The sequence below is a fragment of the Limulus polyphemus genome, unplaced genomic scaffold (assembly GCF_000517525.1).
Source record: "Limulus polyphemus unplaced genomic scaffold, Limulus_polyphemus-2.1.2 Scaffold2628, whole genome shotgun sequence".
NCBI lineage: Eukaryota > Metazoa > Arthropoda > Merostomata > Xiphosura > Limulidae > Limulus > Limulus polyphemus.
The window spans coordinates 75968-90313 of record NW_013668238.1 but is presented as its reverse complement, the minus strand read 5'-3'; the positions used below and the strand labels follow the sequence as shown (position 1 = coordinate 90313).

Genomic DNA, 14346 nt, shown 5'->3' with positions numbered 1-14346 from the left:
CTATCCAATTGGCTAATTTATCCTCCACACCTATATAGCTAATTTTTTTACTAAGCCTTTTTTTTGTGGCACCTTGTCAAATGCTTTCTGAAAATCCAGATACACCAAATCTACACCCTTACCCTAATTTACATAAGCAGTAACCTTTTTAAAGAATGTTAAAAGATTTGTAAGGCAAGATTTTCCCTTAGTGAAACTATATTGACTATCCAATAAAATTCTAAACTTTTTTAAATGACTTTGCAAAGCATCTTTTAACACACTTTCCAAAACTTTTCCCACAACCGATGTAAGGCTAATGGAAGTATAATTACTGGGACCTGCCCACTATTCAAGGACGGACAAAAAATAGTAGTATGTGGCTCACATATCCAATCTTTAACCTCTTTCAAAACCCTTGGGGAAATATTATCTGGCCCAGGAGCCTTATTGTTTTTTAAACTTCCCAATTTTTTCTTAACCAGATCAGAATTAATTCAGTCATCTTGTTTGATCTCGTTTCCATTTATGAACTGATCAAGATATGGAATACTGCTTAAATTTTCCTTATTAAAAACCTGAGGAAAAAGCAAAATTTAATAACCCAGCCATCTCATAACCATCAGATACTAGCCTTTCTTTATCATTGCTCAAGGGTCCTATCCCTATCCTAACATTTTATTTACCCTTAATGTATTTCAAAAAATCCTTACTGTTAATTTTACATTTTCAGCCTACCTTTCATCATACATACTTTTTTGATGTCCTAATTTCCTATTTCACCAACTTTCTTGATCTTGTATAACTATATATATATATATGTATGTATATATCTGTACGTGTGTGTGCATTTATATAGTACTTCTGTAGTGCATTAGTTGATGTCAGTACTCTCTTTCTGGGTGAGCAATGCAAGGATAATCTCTCAAAGTGAAAGATTGGGGAAAAGAGTTGTCAAGGTTTTTTATTAAGTACAAGAAAAGAGGAATGTGTTAATCATGTTGATACCTTTCTATTCCATTATGCAGATGAATGTATGGATATTTAAAATTATTCCCATTAATATAGCAGCAACCAGTTGATTCATCATAATATTTTGGGTATCTTCTTTTTCCCATCTTTAGGTTGCTGCTACTCATAAAAAAACTTAATCAGATATCACAGGTATGCAGTTTAAACCTACTATTAAGTAGTATCCCAGTTTCTTTGCCCTGCAAGCCCAGCGTAACAAATAACTTGTACTAGAACTGTCCTTACACAACTTGTGTATGTATTTTATGTAAATACTGTTCTTGAAGAATGAAAATATATTATTCTGCTTAAGTAATTAGCCAGAGCCATTTTTAATACATCTGAAAACTATTGCCAAGAAGCTACATTAAACTGGCATGCTAACAGTTTAGTACATGTTTCTAATATAATTAAAAAAAAAGATAATACACTGATATATTAAATTAACACTCAAACACCTGATTGATGCTCTGACAAGGAGTTTAAATGCTACTGCCAATATATTTGGAGATATACATTTAGATTGTTTAAGCAGTGGGAGAAAACACTGACTTGATTATATTGGCTCATTATTATTAGATAATTCTATAAAAAACATCATAGAATGCCTTAATGAATGAAAAAGAAAATTATTGCTATTTGGAGATAACTCTTAAATCTCAAATGACTACTACAGGTAGTATTAAACTCTTTTTTTTTTTTGAATGTCATATTAGTTCAATGCATTTGAGATTGAGCAAATATACTGATGTAGTGAAATATTTTCCAAACTGTTGGTTAACTTCATTAGCTTTTGTAAAAATGTTGGATATAATGGCACAAATCAAGTTATACATTTTTTATGTAGCTTAGAGCTATAACATTTTGAACCTTAAGACATATCTTAAGAGATTAATGTAGTTTGTTAAGAAACATTGTACAGATATTTAGATATAATTCTTTCCATAAGGTGGTTATGGGAAAAAATTTCCACTTGTCTAAGATCTAAAATAAGATGCATCTTATTGTAGTACTATTTTGTCACTTACAAGGAATGTATAGGACCAATTATTGTGAAGGCTGAGCCTTGATGTATATATAACCAATCCTAGATAATGGTAATTTATGATGAGAAGATAAGAGGTTTAGTAATAATCAAGATTAGCAGAATAATAATAGATTTGGAAACACTGTAAAAATAATAAACTTGACTGTAATAAGCATTGAAGGAGTAATGGGTAATTTGTTTAGAAATTTTTACAAAGTTGGGCAACAGTGAAAAAGACTCAGAAAGAGAAATGCTAGTGGTTGATTGGTGTATAGAAGATTTCTTTGATAAAGAGAAAGGATAGAAAATCCTATTTGGTGGATGTTTTAACATTGGTATTTAATTACAGATTGGGTAATCACATTTTGATAAACCTTAAGCTTAAAAAAGTAGCAGAAAAGATTTTAATGTTTTCAGGTTTATTTATTACACTAATTATCCATGTACAAATAGACTGAGCAAATTTGTAACAGTAAATAAAAACTGAGAAAATGCCTGCAAGTAATTTCATTCACATTTCCTGGCAGTGTTGGGGGGGGTATTGTAAGCCCATTGTCTATATTTTTTATTTTACTTTGTATTTTCTTTTTTATCCTTGATATCTATATGTAAATACTGTTTGTTCACTATTTTAGCTGCAAAAAAAAGTAATTTAAGAGTGCATATTGCACAGGTAAACAGAATCATTTCTTTCTTATGCCTTAACTTATTTTTATTTATTTTAACTGTATGTATTAATAATAATGTCCAAATATCCAGATTTTAATTATCTGGACCACCCTTGGTCCCAATTTGACCAGATAATTAATGCTCTACTCTATAATATTTTTTGGGTAAAAAGTATTTTATTACTAGATCTTGACCAGAACTCAGCATTAGAACCAAAAGTATCATTAGTGTAGTTTTTCTAGGTGCATGCCCACCTTTATACTGTTTTATTTCAAAGCAGATTTTGAATCTCTTAAGGTTTTTTATTGGAAATTAACACTGTTTTTTAACTCTCTACTAGAGTGAGTTGTTTTATGAAAATATTAGCTCACCTAAGGTAAGAAAACCCACATTGAGGGCATTGTTAGTTCTCATCAGCCCTGGTAATTTGATAATAGAGAATGTTATTTGGGAGTTGCACATACCTGCACAAATTACACATTTTGAAAACCATTTTGATATTAATACAAGTAGAAAGATATGTATGCTTACATACCACACTCCATTGTCTGAATAAGCTCTGTCATTGTTTTATTTATGTTGATAAAAACTAAAGTTTTTCCAGGCTAAGGTTCTCAGCAGGTTATGGTATAAGTTTTGTTGTACAATATGAGCTCATTTTTCATAATGAAAATTATACTTGTCTCATGGACAATACTAGGCTACATGTATTTTGAACAATTACATGGTTTTTACTGTCATACATATGAATATTTGCATTATTTTAACATATAGAATGTTTATTAACATAATTGTTAACTCTAAAAAACGAAATGGCCACCGGAATGGGGGATAACATAGCTTTTATAATACTTGTCTTCCAACATTCAACCTAATAGTGACCTAAAAGTTTTGAGGCAGCTTGACTGGACTGGGTATGAAAAAAACTTTATTATAAATATGTGACGTTTGAACAAGATTCTGATGACAAATCTTGTCAAAATGTCATACATTTATAATAAAGTTTTTCATTACCCAGTCAAGCTAACTAGAAACTTTTCTTTTCAAAGTGGGTTACTCCTTATCAAATTCAAGTAATGTTCTATCTTTGTTTGATTGATTTATTCTAGAGGATTTCAAGTTTTTCACCAATAAATTAATATATCTAGTTAAGTCATAAATAAGTTTGTTTTAGCTATAAAGTAGAGCCTAATATCTTAACTAGGAGCAGTAACATGAATATCAACTCCTAGTTCCATGTGTAAAACAGCAAGCTCTAGCCAACTTGTCTTTTAACATTTCATTAGTTAAATTTTGTTGGAGATTTTGTTACATTTATAAAATTGTGTGTACTGTCATTTAGTGACATTGTATGTTAGTGTGTATATCCTTGGTGCGATTATGTTTGAACACATGCTTGCTGGGACCATGTGCCAATATCTTGTCTGAGCTAAGTGTTTCATTTTATAATACTGTTACGACAGCGGAGGTCACGTGACGCTAGTAACACGTCATTGGCTTCTAGAAAATTCATGTCCCTTCGCGAAGCCTCCAGTGTTTACTAGAAGTGCGGTATTCTTGTATATAAGACCGCCAAGATGTGACGGCAACAATGGAATTGAACTGCAGACAGAGATAGAGACGACAATTGAGTCAAGCGCGTGAATCGTTCGTTAGTTGTGAATTATAGCGTTTGTTTAAGTTATAGCGTCACTGTGGAAATAAACTAGTTTTATTTAAGAAAGGACTTGTATCGCTAAAGTTTCTTCGGAAAGAATTTTTACGAAGAATTAACAAACGAACAGAGACGTAACAATGCGTTTAAACATGATACGTATTCGATCTTATTTTAAGGCTAAACTTCTTACTCTGGGGATTAGCATGGCATTATAAGGTGTTTTTGTCATGAAGACTAGAGCAGAAATTGTTAAATTATTTAATGCGTATTTCTTAGAATATGAAATTAGTTTCAAGCTTTACTATATATTTAGGACAGTATAAAATTATTGTATACATATGTGTGTGAGAGATTTTTTTCTAGGGTTCAAGTGAAGGTTTTTACCGTAAAAGTTGTATAGATCCGAAATAAACGAAAATGTTTTGGAGTAATTATCATTGTTCCGTAGTTCAAAATATTTACCGTTAAATACGAAGCTTTATTACCTTATGCTTTATTATATGTTGATCAATAAATCCAACTGCTACAAACCCTTTGTAGATAAAACTTGAATGCCACAAGTAACATCTTTATTTGAGCAATTTCATAATTTAGTTAAGGTTAGAGGAGGACCGCAGCCGTACGTGCCTAGTGGATTGTAGTCATTTTTGTGAATCTGAAGGTCCACGGTTCTCGTCCCGTCACCGAAATATTTTGGCCAGCACTTTGGGGCCATGGGCGCGTTATAATAGTGACGATCAAATCCCACTATCTGATTAGAGTAACCAAAAAGTTGATTGTGGATGCTGTTCAGTACCTGCCTTCCCTTTGATCTGTCAGTTCAAAACGAGGGATAGTTCTTCAGCTAATCCTTGTGTAGCTTCGTGCGAGACCCCAGTGGCACAGTGGTATTTCTATGGACTTACAACGCTAGAAACCGGGTTTCGATACTCGTGGTGAGAAGAGCACAGATAGCCCATTGTGTAGCTTTGTGCTTAACTTCAAACAAACAAACAAAGCAAAAGCTTTGCGCGATATCCGAAACAAACGAACAAATAGAAGAGAACCTACTAAAGATTAACTATTTACTTTGCTGTATTTCTAAATTAACTTTTTATGGCTAATACTGTAAAATTAACTATTTACTTTGCTGTATTTCTAAATTAACTTTTTATGGCTAATACTGTAAAATTAACTATTTACTTTGCTGTATTTCTAAATTAACTATGGCTAATACTGTAAAATTAACTATTTACTTTGCTGTATTTCTAAATGAACTTTTTATGGCTAATACTATAACATTAATTATAACATCCAAATAACACAAGACTTTTCATTTACAGTCTGTTGTGTAAACCTGAATGATGATATCTTCTACTGTTACGATGGTACTGTGTGTACATATGTCACCAAAATTTTACTAAAGATAAATTATATATTGTTACGTCTCTGATCATTAGTTAATTTTCCATAAAAATTCTTTCCGAAGAAACTTTAGCGATACAACCCCTTTCTTAAATAAAACTTGTTTATTCTTTCTGAATACAACTTTGCAATACACTTAATTTCCACAGTCACGCTATAACAAACGCTATAATTCACAAAGAACGACTCACGTGCTCGACTCAACTGTCTGTCTCTATCTCTGTCTGCAGTTCAATTCCATTGTTGCCGTCACATCTTGGCGGTCTTATATATAAGAATACCGCATATCTAGTAAACACTCGAGGCTTCAGGAAGGGACATGAACGTTCTAGAACCTCGTGACGTGTTACCAGCGTCACGTGACTTCCGCCGTCGTAACAATATATATATATATAACTTTGTGATACATTAAATGAATAAATAAACTCCTCAGAGTAAAGTATGCTAAATCACTGTCTTTTATAAGTCGTTTCTCATTTATTACATGGGACAAACTAATCATATAATGAAAAAATCTAGATTCCCCACATGTGCCCCTTTGTCGTTTATAAAGAACTTACGTGCACCAAAATCGCTAATAGCTGTGAGGATCGTCTTTCTTCTAATTAAGAATTTATTATCCAGAATGTGGTTTGGTTTTTCGTTAAAAAATCACCAGTTAACGAAATGTTATCGATTTTGTTTAACTGGAAAATTTTAAAGTGATATCAAATAAAAGTTTCCAAACATATATATTTAATTAACATAAAATGTATACGTGTATATTTTTCTAGAGTTCAAGTAAAAGTTTTATTGTATATATATATATTGAGGAATTTTCATCCCTATTCGGAATTGCGAAATGTTATCAAACCTCTTAATTCAAAACCACAATGGCTCAGCAGTTAATTAGAGAGCTTTAAACGTAAAAAAATCGGAAATTGTTCCCTGCGGTGAGCATAGTGCATATGGTACATTGTGTAGCTTTGCGCTTAACTACAAAACAATCAAAAACATCACCTCATGAATCTACGTATGATGAACATTCCGAGTTTGTGATAATGGTTATTAGTTTTTAGCATATGTTTTTGTGAACGTCTTCAAGAAATGTTGGCTAGGCAGTTTTCAATTAAATTTAACAAGGCTGTTTGGATCAAAGGAAAAAAAGGCGCAGTTTTTTAGTTCGAATTGTGTTTACAGGAAACACATTATCCCAGTTTAAATGTACCTTTTCCAACGGTTCGGTCATCGATCTCTTGCTGGCTGTTTATGTTGTGACGTCATTCAAGCATTGAACCGACGTGTTGTCAAGTCCTGCCTTTTACGTGTACCTAGGAAGCCTCGTGTGAATACACGTTGTGCTAAAAATAGTCTACAGCAAGCACCCCCCCCCCCTCCCGAATAGTTCAGAGACATGTCTCGCTGTCTGGGAAGTTAATTAGAAAAAGAGCAAACCCATTACATTGTGGCTGCTTTTGACTAGAGTATGGTCAAAATTATTTTTATTTACAGAATATATATATATATATGCAATTGCTTTCTATTGAAAATAAAGTGTTCAAACTGAATAAGCATAAAAATGGATATGTGTGAAAACGTTATGTAAATTGTTTATCTAACTGATGGTGCCTTTCCAACTATTAGAATAGATGTGCTGGTTGTTGGGTTAGACTACAGATTACTTAAAAATTGTTTCACCGACTATTATGCTTAAACTTTAATGGTTTCTCATAAATATTCAGAGACAAAGTTTTCATAGTATAGTTGAAAATGAGTAGACAAACAGTATGTATAGTATACCATGATTCACAAATATTTTTCATTTGAACTGTGCTAGTATAGTTCTTTTTTTTTTTTTTACTTTAATGTTTGGATTTTTAAAAAAAGACCACTTTTTGTTTAACATTGTGCAGTTAGGTAATATTACTACTGAACTAGTTTATTGCTTTTGTACCACTTGCACATTTGAACAAACATTTTGATCATTATTCTAATTGATCTAATACAAGGTTGTATCTGTAAGTAACAGATCTTATTTTGATTAACTTCATTGTTTTGAGGAATAAAGTAACATATAAAAAAGGTAACAACACAATTTTCTCTATATTACAAGTACTTAATCATATTTCTTTGTTTTGAATAATAAAGTAACAGAAAGGTACTGGTACAAAAGAAAAATTTATTACTAGTGACACTATGTGGAACACATCATAGAATTCCTGCTACTGTACATAAAAACGTCTGTGTATACTCTTATAACATCACTTTAGTTCATGTGTAAATAATGTAAAATATACTGTATGTATAAAATGATTAATGATTAAATAGCTTCAGATTCATATGTCCTACCTCTGATTAAAGTAGAAGTTTAAGAACAACATAGTAAAAATCTTTAAACTTATGTTTTTGAATAAATGAGAAGTAGAAAATTCTTACAGTACAGAACATATGAGTCACAAAAGTGTATCATACACGGTTTTACTAATATACATTAATTATTTCACATGACTTACAAGACCTATCACTTGTACCTGTTGTCACTTAAAAAGATGACAATTTTTGATATATATTTATTTTATATTTGTACAGTTATTGATAAAAGTTTCACAAATTTTAAAAATGCAGAATTTTTTGCATTTATAAAAGTTGCATTTCTGCTGTGTTAGTTATTCTAATGACACATCTTACACATAAGTAGGATATCAAAATGAGCATAGAGTTTATTGTATTCATTCTTATATTTAAAAAAAAACTATTGTGAAATGTACTAAACTTACATATTAGAATAAGAATTGTGCAGTTAATGAAGAAATGGTATGTCAGATGATCTACATTATCTTATAAATACAATAATTTCCTAAAAATGTATTAACAAAAGATAAAAATATTTGTCTTTCATTATTGAAACAGTCAAATATGTCATAGAAAATAATAAAAGATGGTGACATTTAAGTATATGCACAGTATGTTATCCCTCCAACACTAGGAACACCAACAACAAGTAGATGTGTCAAGGAACTGGCCAGATATGTGAGTCTATAAACAAAAAGTAAGTTTAGATGTGCTACACATTCAAAACATGTTAGAATACTAATTATTCCACTAATGAGTGGCAAGCTGCCTTTAAATCTTTAATGCTGAGTTATGGAATTTACTATTTGCAACAATTGCAGTTTGTTTAAACTATTCAAGTAAGTTTAAACAAATAATAAGATATAAATATGATTTGTTAGATATGTTTGTCTGAATGTTCAACATCTTTGATGGTACTTGAAACCTTGACAAAACTATTTAAAAAATTCAATTATTATTATATTATAAAGGCCACATGAGGTTATATGTTATAAGATCAGCTGCTTACTTCAGTGACATAACTCAGTTTATAAGAATGATGTTTTAGGTCCTATGATACTCCTGATACTAATTTGCCCATCATTGATCTTGTTTGGTCTGATGGTCATTATTACTCATTGTTGCTTTATATTGTAATTTCCATTGTAATAAGCATTAAAGATTATGAGGTAAATCGTAGATCACACATCTTGACAAACTTCCCATAGACCTTTCACTGTGTTTGGACTTTGGCTCTGGGAACCATACTTAAACAAACTAAATACATAGAGGTCCATTGGTGCACAGTCAGATAGCTTCATAGGTGTGTCAGTGAAGAGGATAACATGAGCACTGATTACAATCTACATGGCTTATTTAAATGCCAGTGTGTGGTGGTTTCAGGATAACAAGTCTGTGAACTTTGACAATTGAAGTGTCTGTCCAGTATGTAGTTCTACATCCTCATATGGGTTTCCTGATCTTCCTTTGGTAGTTCTTTCACTGTGTTGTATTTAAAAATGCTGTGCCTTGGACTTTGCAACTGTGTTATTTTATTGTACAATTATTCTTCTTCATGCCAGGACTATGACATATTTCTTTAGTCCTACGTCTTATGTGTGACATTGCATTGTTTGGTGGTTAAGAACTCAATATATACCAAATCTATAGGTGCTAAACGTGTTGCTTGTGGCACTGTGGCTTGCATCTGCGGTAACATGCCACTCTGTTAGCATAAACAAATTGTTCTTATAATTGGCAGTAGTAATAGTATATTTGTTTCCACATATAATATGTCTTTATTGTATTCATACAGGAGATATTGTTATTTATAATATGTAAACCAATATATATATTTTATGTTTCCAGTAATAAATCTAATTTGCAAATTAAAATTAGCTGTAATAATGAAAATATTTTTTTTCACACATAATATGCCTTTATAGTATACATATAACACATATTATTTATAACAAACAAACCAATATATGTGCTATTATGTTTTCACTAATAAATATAATTTACAAAATCAGTACAAAAAATGATATTTAGAGAACATTCATATTTATAACTTTGCAAACATTAACATTTTATATCTGTCATACACTTAGAATTTGTTCATAATAACCAGATTCAGACACATTTATCAGGTTATCTGTTATTGTTATTCAAGTGAAATTATTTGTCAGTTGATCAATCATATTATTTTGTATTTTTCAATGCATTATGAGATAAACTTTGTTGGACATACATACATACATGTATATATATATATTGGGAGTATAAATATTTCAAAAATTTTCCATATTCCATTGTACTTTAATTTATTGTTTAGATTTTTGCGAAATAAACTGTATAATACATCTATCACTAGTATGATTTGTATATTATATGGCCGTGTCTGTCTTTTTATGTTAGGTTTTAATATTAAAATTGAACAAAGAAGGTCCATATAAGAAAGACATATTTCGAGCACCAGGGCATCAGGGTAACATGAAGAAGCTTATTCATTTTCTTCAACATGGCCGTCTTGTCAATATTGACAATTTTTCAGTCTATACTATCGCATCTGTATTAAAGGTAAGATCTCATAATTTTTAAATCATAAACAACCAGAAGTTATGTTTATCTCTTGCACTTATTTAATGTGCATTCCATTTTAATGCCCGCTTTTAGATGGATTTTTAAAATGAAATAAATTCTAAAGTGAAAATTTGAATTATTGTTAGGTTAACTAGTTGTAAATTTCAAAGATGCACTGTGAGACTGGTGTCTATTAGTATATACTTCATTATTTTGAAATTTTAGTTGCTTACATCTATAAAATAGTGCCAGTATTATACAAATTTTATGTTGTAGCTTATAGTGATCATGCTCTTTATAATTAAAAAAGAGACAGTGTTCATTCACTAGAATTTACACCACTACTTTTGTATATCATCAAGAAAAAGTAATCATGGGAGTAAAAGACCTCACAACTCTTAATTTATCACTTAAGATTTGATAAATCGTTAGTTCTATATAATTTTAATTAAGATATTTAAGTTATTTATTGCAAATTATATGAAGATTTAAGAATTAACTAACATAGTTAAGACTCAGTAATGCAAAGCTATCAATTAGGATAAATCTTTTTAGCTGTAGTATTGAAAGTCCATCATCCTTCAATTACATAATATTAAATATAGTACATAATATACATAACTTTTGTGTCAGGCAGAATGGAATTTAATATTGGTGTTTTATTAAGTTTAAGGACTAATATATTATGTTTAATAACATTTCACTTAATTAATAATTATTGGAAAAACTATACTATGTTAAAATATTTTCAAAGAAAGTATAATAAATTGTCCAGATTACAAACAATTCATAAAACTTTATGCAAGGGCAAAATTTTACCACTGAATTAAAAAAAATAGTAGAAAATAAACTTGTCTACACATTTTTCTACACATCAAAAAACTAATAATATATTTTTGTGTTGAAATGTATTGAATAAAAAAAATTTTCTTGGAACAAGAAGAGGTAAGCTTAGTTAAGGAATTTTGCAATCAAATTTATCAATTTTCATTTCACAGACAAGGCTACTATATTAGGCCTTATCAGTCTAAGTAACTGCTTCATGAATGGAGAAAGAAAATCACAGAAAATGAATATAAGATGGGTTTGAAACTTTCCAGTTAGTATTTTTAAAAGAAAGTATGCTTGTTTATTATCTTGGTATGATAAAAATTTAATGTGCACCAAATACTTTAAACATGATAAAATTGCATGTTGTGTTTTTCAAATCAAAAGGAAGTTAAAATTTCCAGTTTTATGAAACAAAACTTTATAATGAAGTTTTACAAGAATGTAGGAAAACTTAAAAATCAGTAATTGAAACCTACAACAAAGGTAAGAATTTTTTATTGTTTCTTAAAGAAAATGTATCACAATGAAACCTTTTCAAATTTTCAAAGTGGCAAAATCCTACAAATATCATATTTAAAGTAAGATATTTGCAGAAGCTACATAAGCTGTAGAATGTTGAACCAAACTATTTCCTCCAGTAGTTTTTTTTTCTAATGTAATAAATCAATCGACAGGTGCATCCAATTGATGTGCATCGGCATTTGAAAGTTAAAGACAGGTCATTCAATTTCATTTGTTCTTTAAATGTGTGTAAATATAAACATACTTATAATTTATTGCAATCTATTACATTATTATAACTTCTATTAATTATATATCTGGGGTTAAACATATCTAGCTTGTAAATGAATAATTTTTTGTACTTATAAAATTAAGTAATTTTTAAGCTATTTTTCATAATAAAATTGCACTGCTCTGCTTACTTGTGTCCATAACTTATTCATAATTCTGATATATGAAGTCTGTGTTGACCCTGTGAACACAGCTGAAATTATTTACTAACTGCTCTTGGTTTGATTCTCGAGGTGTACATTACTTCTCTGTTGATATACAAGGCATTTTTTAGGTGTCAGAAGAGACTTTGATATGTTATCTAAAGCTATTATTTATTGTGAAAATAGACAACCCATTTTTTTTTCATGGTATGAATATTTGTTATATTTCATTTGTACCTTTACCCCACTAACAACTGTTATATGTTCTGGAATCAAACTAACCAGCTCAATTTAGTTGTTAATATTTTCATTATTTTACTTTTACCTTAACAACATCAGAAAAACTTATTTTATTACCTTTTTGAGTTCTGGAAACAAGGTAACCAGTTCAGTTCAGTGAATATTTCTGATATTTCACGTTTACCTCAACCTTTCAGGAAATTCATTCGCTGTTTGGAATTCAAATGTACTAGATAAGTGTAATTCAGTGGTTTGGGTATGTTACATTAAAACATTACATGAATCTGTAAATCAACAAATCACACACCAGTATAAATTCACTGGAATGTAATGTATCAGAACTACTTTTTTTACATTGTTTGGTGTTTTGTAGATAGTGCAATGCCATTAAAAATTGACTGCTTTTGAATAAGTTATGTAACAGCCATTTCCAATGCAAAATATTCATACACTCAGATCACAAAGATGTGTTCACATTGGGGATTTTAAATTTCCAAGAAAGGGGGGTATCCTTTACACTTAATGGCTTTGGAAAACAAAGGAATATGGATAAGTTTGGGCAACAGGTACATCCAGAACAAGATCTGCAGAAAGTCATTCTCCAGCCAAGGTAAGCAATGTACAGCATCTTGCAAAAGATTAGAATCCATTAACACAAAGGTCAGTATCAAAAGCAGTTCACATATTCCAGGCAACAGTACACAACATAACTGAGAAGAATCTCTACCTTGAAAATGACACAAGCTGTTTCCATGGCATAAACATTTTACCATCACATACATTAAGCAGCTGGAAAATGAAATAGATATTCATGTTATTTCACATAGAGACATACTGATTAAGTTTCCAAATGCATCAACTGTGGGTTTCTGTGAGATTGAACTGTTAAAACAGACATTTGAATACCATTATTATTGTACAATAGATGGAATATGGAAGGCAAACAGAGTGGAGTGGTGTAACTTGGACATGAGAGCCTTTTGCAATGGAAACTATGCAGCAGGGCTGTTGTCAACATGCATGGTCATCAGTTAGAGCATGACTGGACGTGGATGAGACTCGAAAATTGTTTTAGTATAACATACTTAACCTAACTGCATGAAACATGATAGATATTTTAGTTCTCCATTATCCTCATAAACAAAGCTGATGTTATCTGTATCCCAAAGTAAACAGTTCAGCTTAAACACATAATTAATACATGTGATACTTTGGGTGTGTATTCCTCCTAATTTGAGGATGAAGAGTATTAGAAGACTTATTTAAGAGTTGAAATTTGTGATGGTCTACTACTGCCTTGTTTCATCCCAACAGTGTCTGTGAGACTGGGTTTATCCTCTTCTTCATCAGTGTCACTGTATTAGCAAGTTAATTATCTTAAATGTTTACATTTGTCCTCATTCTTCCTGACAATTCATGTATGACAATATAGCTTATCTTCTCTTTGATGACCTTATTATTTTAAAACACAAGTCACATGTACACGAGCTGCTTCCACAGCATAAAAAAATATATGTAACATTTTTGTTCTGTGTTCCTCTTATTGGTCACATGAACATAGTGTTGCGTCAGCGAGTCACATGACCACTGTGGCGCCCTCTAGTTTCTAGAACTATCTTGTTCTTTCAGGAATGCTCAAGTAATTGCTAGATATAGGGTAGGCTGGTATATAAAAGAAGGCAATGTAATGTGTGTATAGA

At 30.7% G+C, this 14346-nt stretch overlaps 1 protein-coding gene across 5 annotated transcripts in view; it reads left to right on the top strand.

Moving 5' to 3' along the window:
• Positions 1-14346, top strand: part of LOC106467480 — a 144928-nt gene that overhangs the window by 70949 nt on the left and 59633 nt on the right. For 3 of the 5 annotated variants that reach the window (XM_022395676.1, XM_022395674.1, XM_022395675.1), the window contains exon 3: positions 10476-10637. In XM_022395676.1, coding sequence (XP_022251384.1) covers positions 10476-10637 — 162 coding nt within the window. Of the gene's footprint in view, positions 1-8712; positions 8776-10475; positions 10638-14346 lie in introns of all 5 variants that reach the window. The other 2 variants (XM_022395678.1, XM_022395677.1) reach the window with 1 other exon arrangement.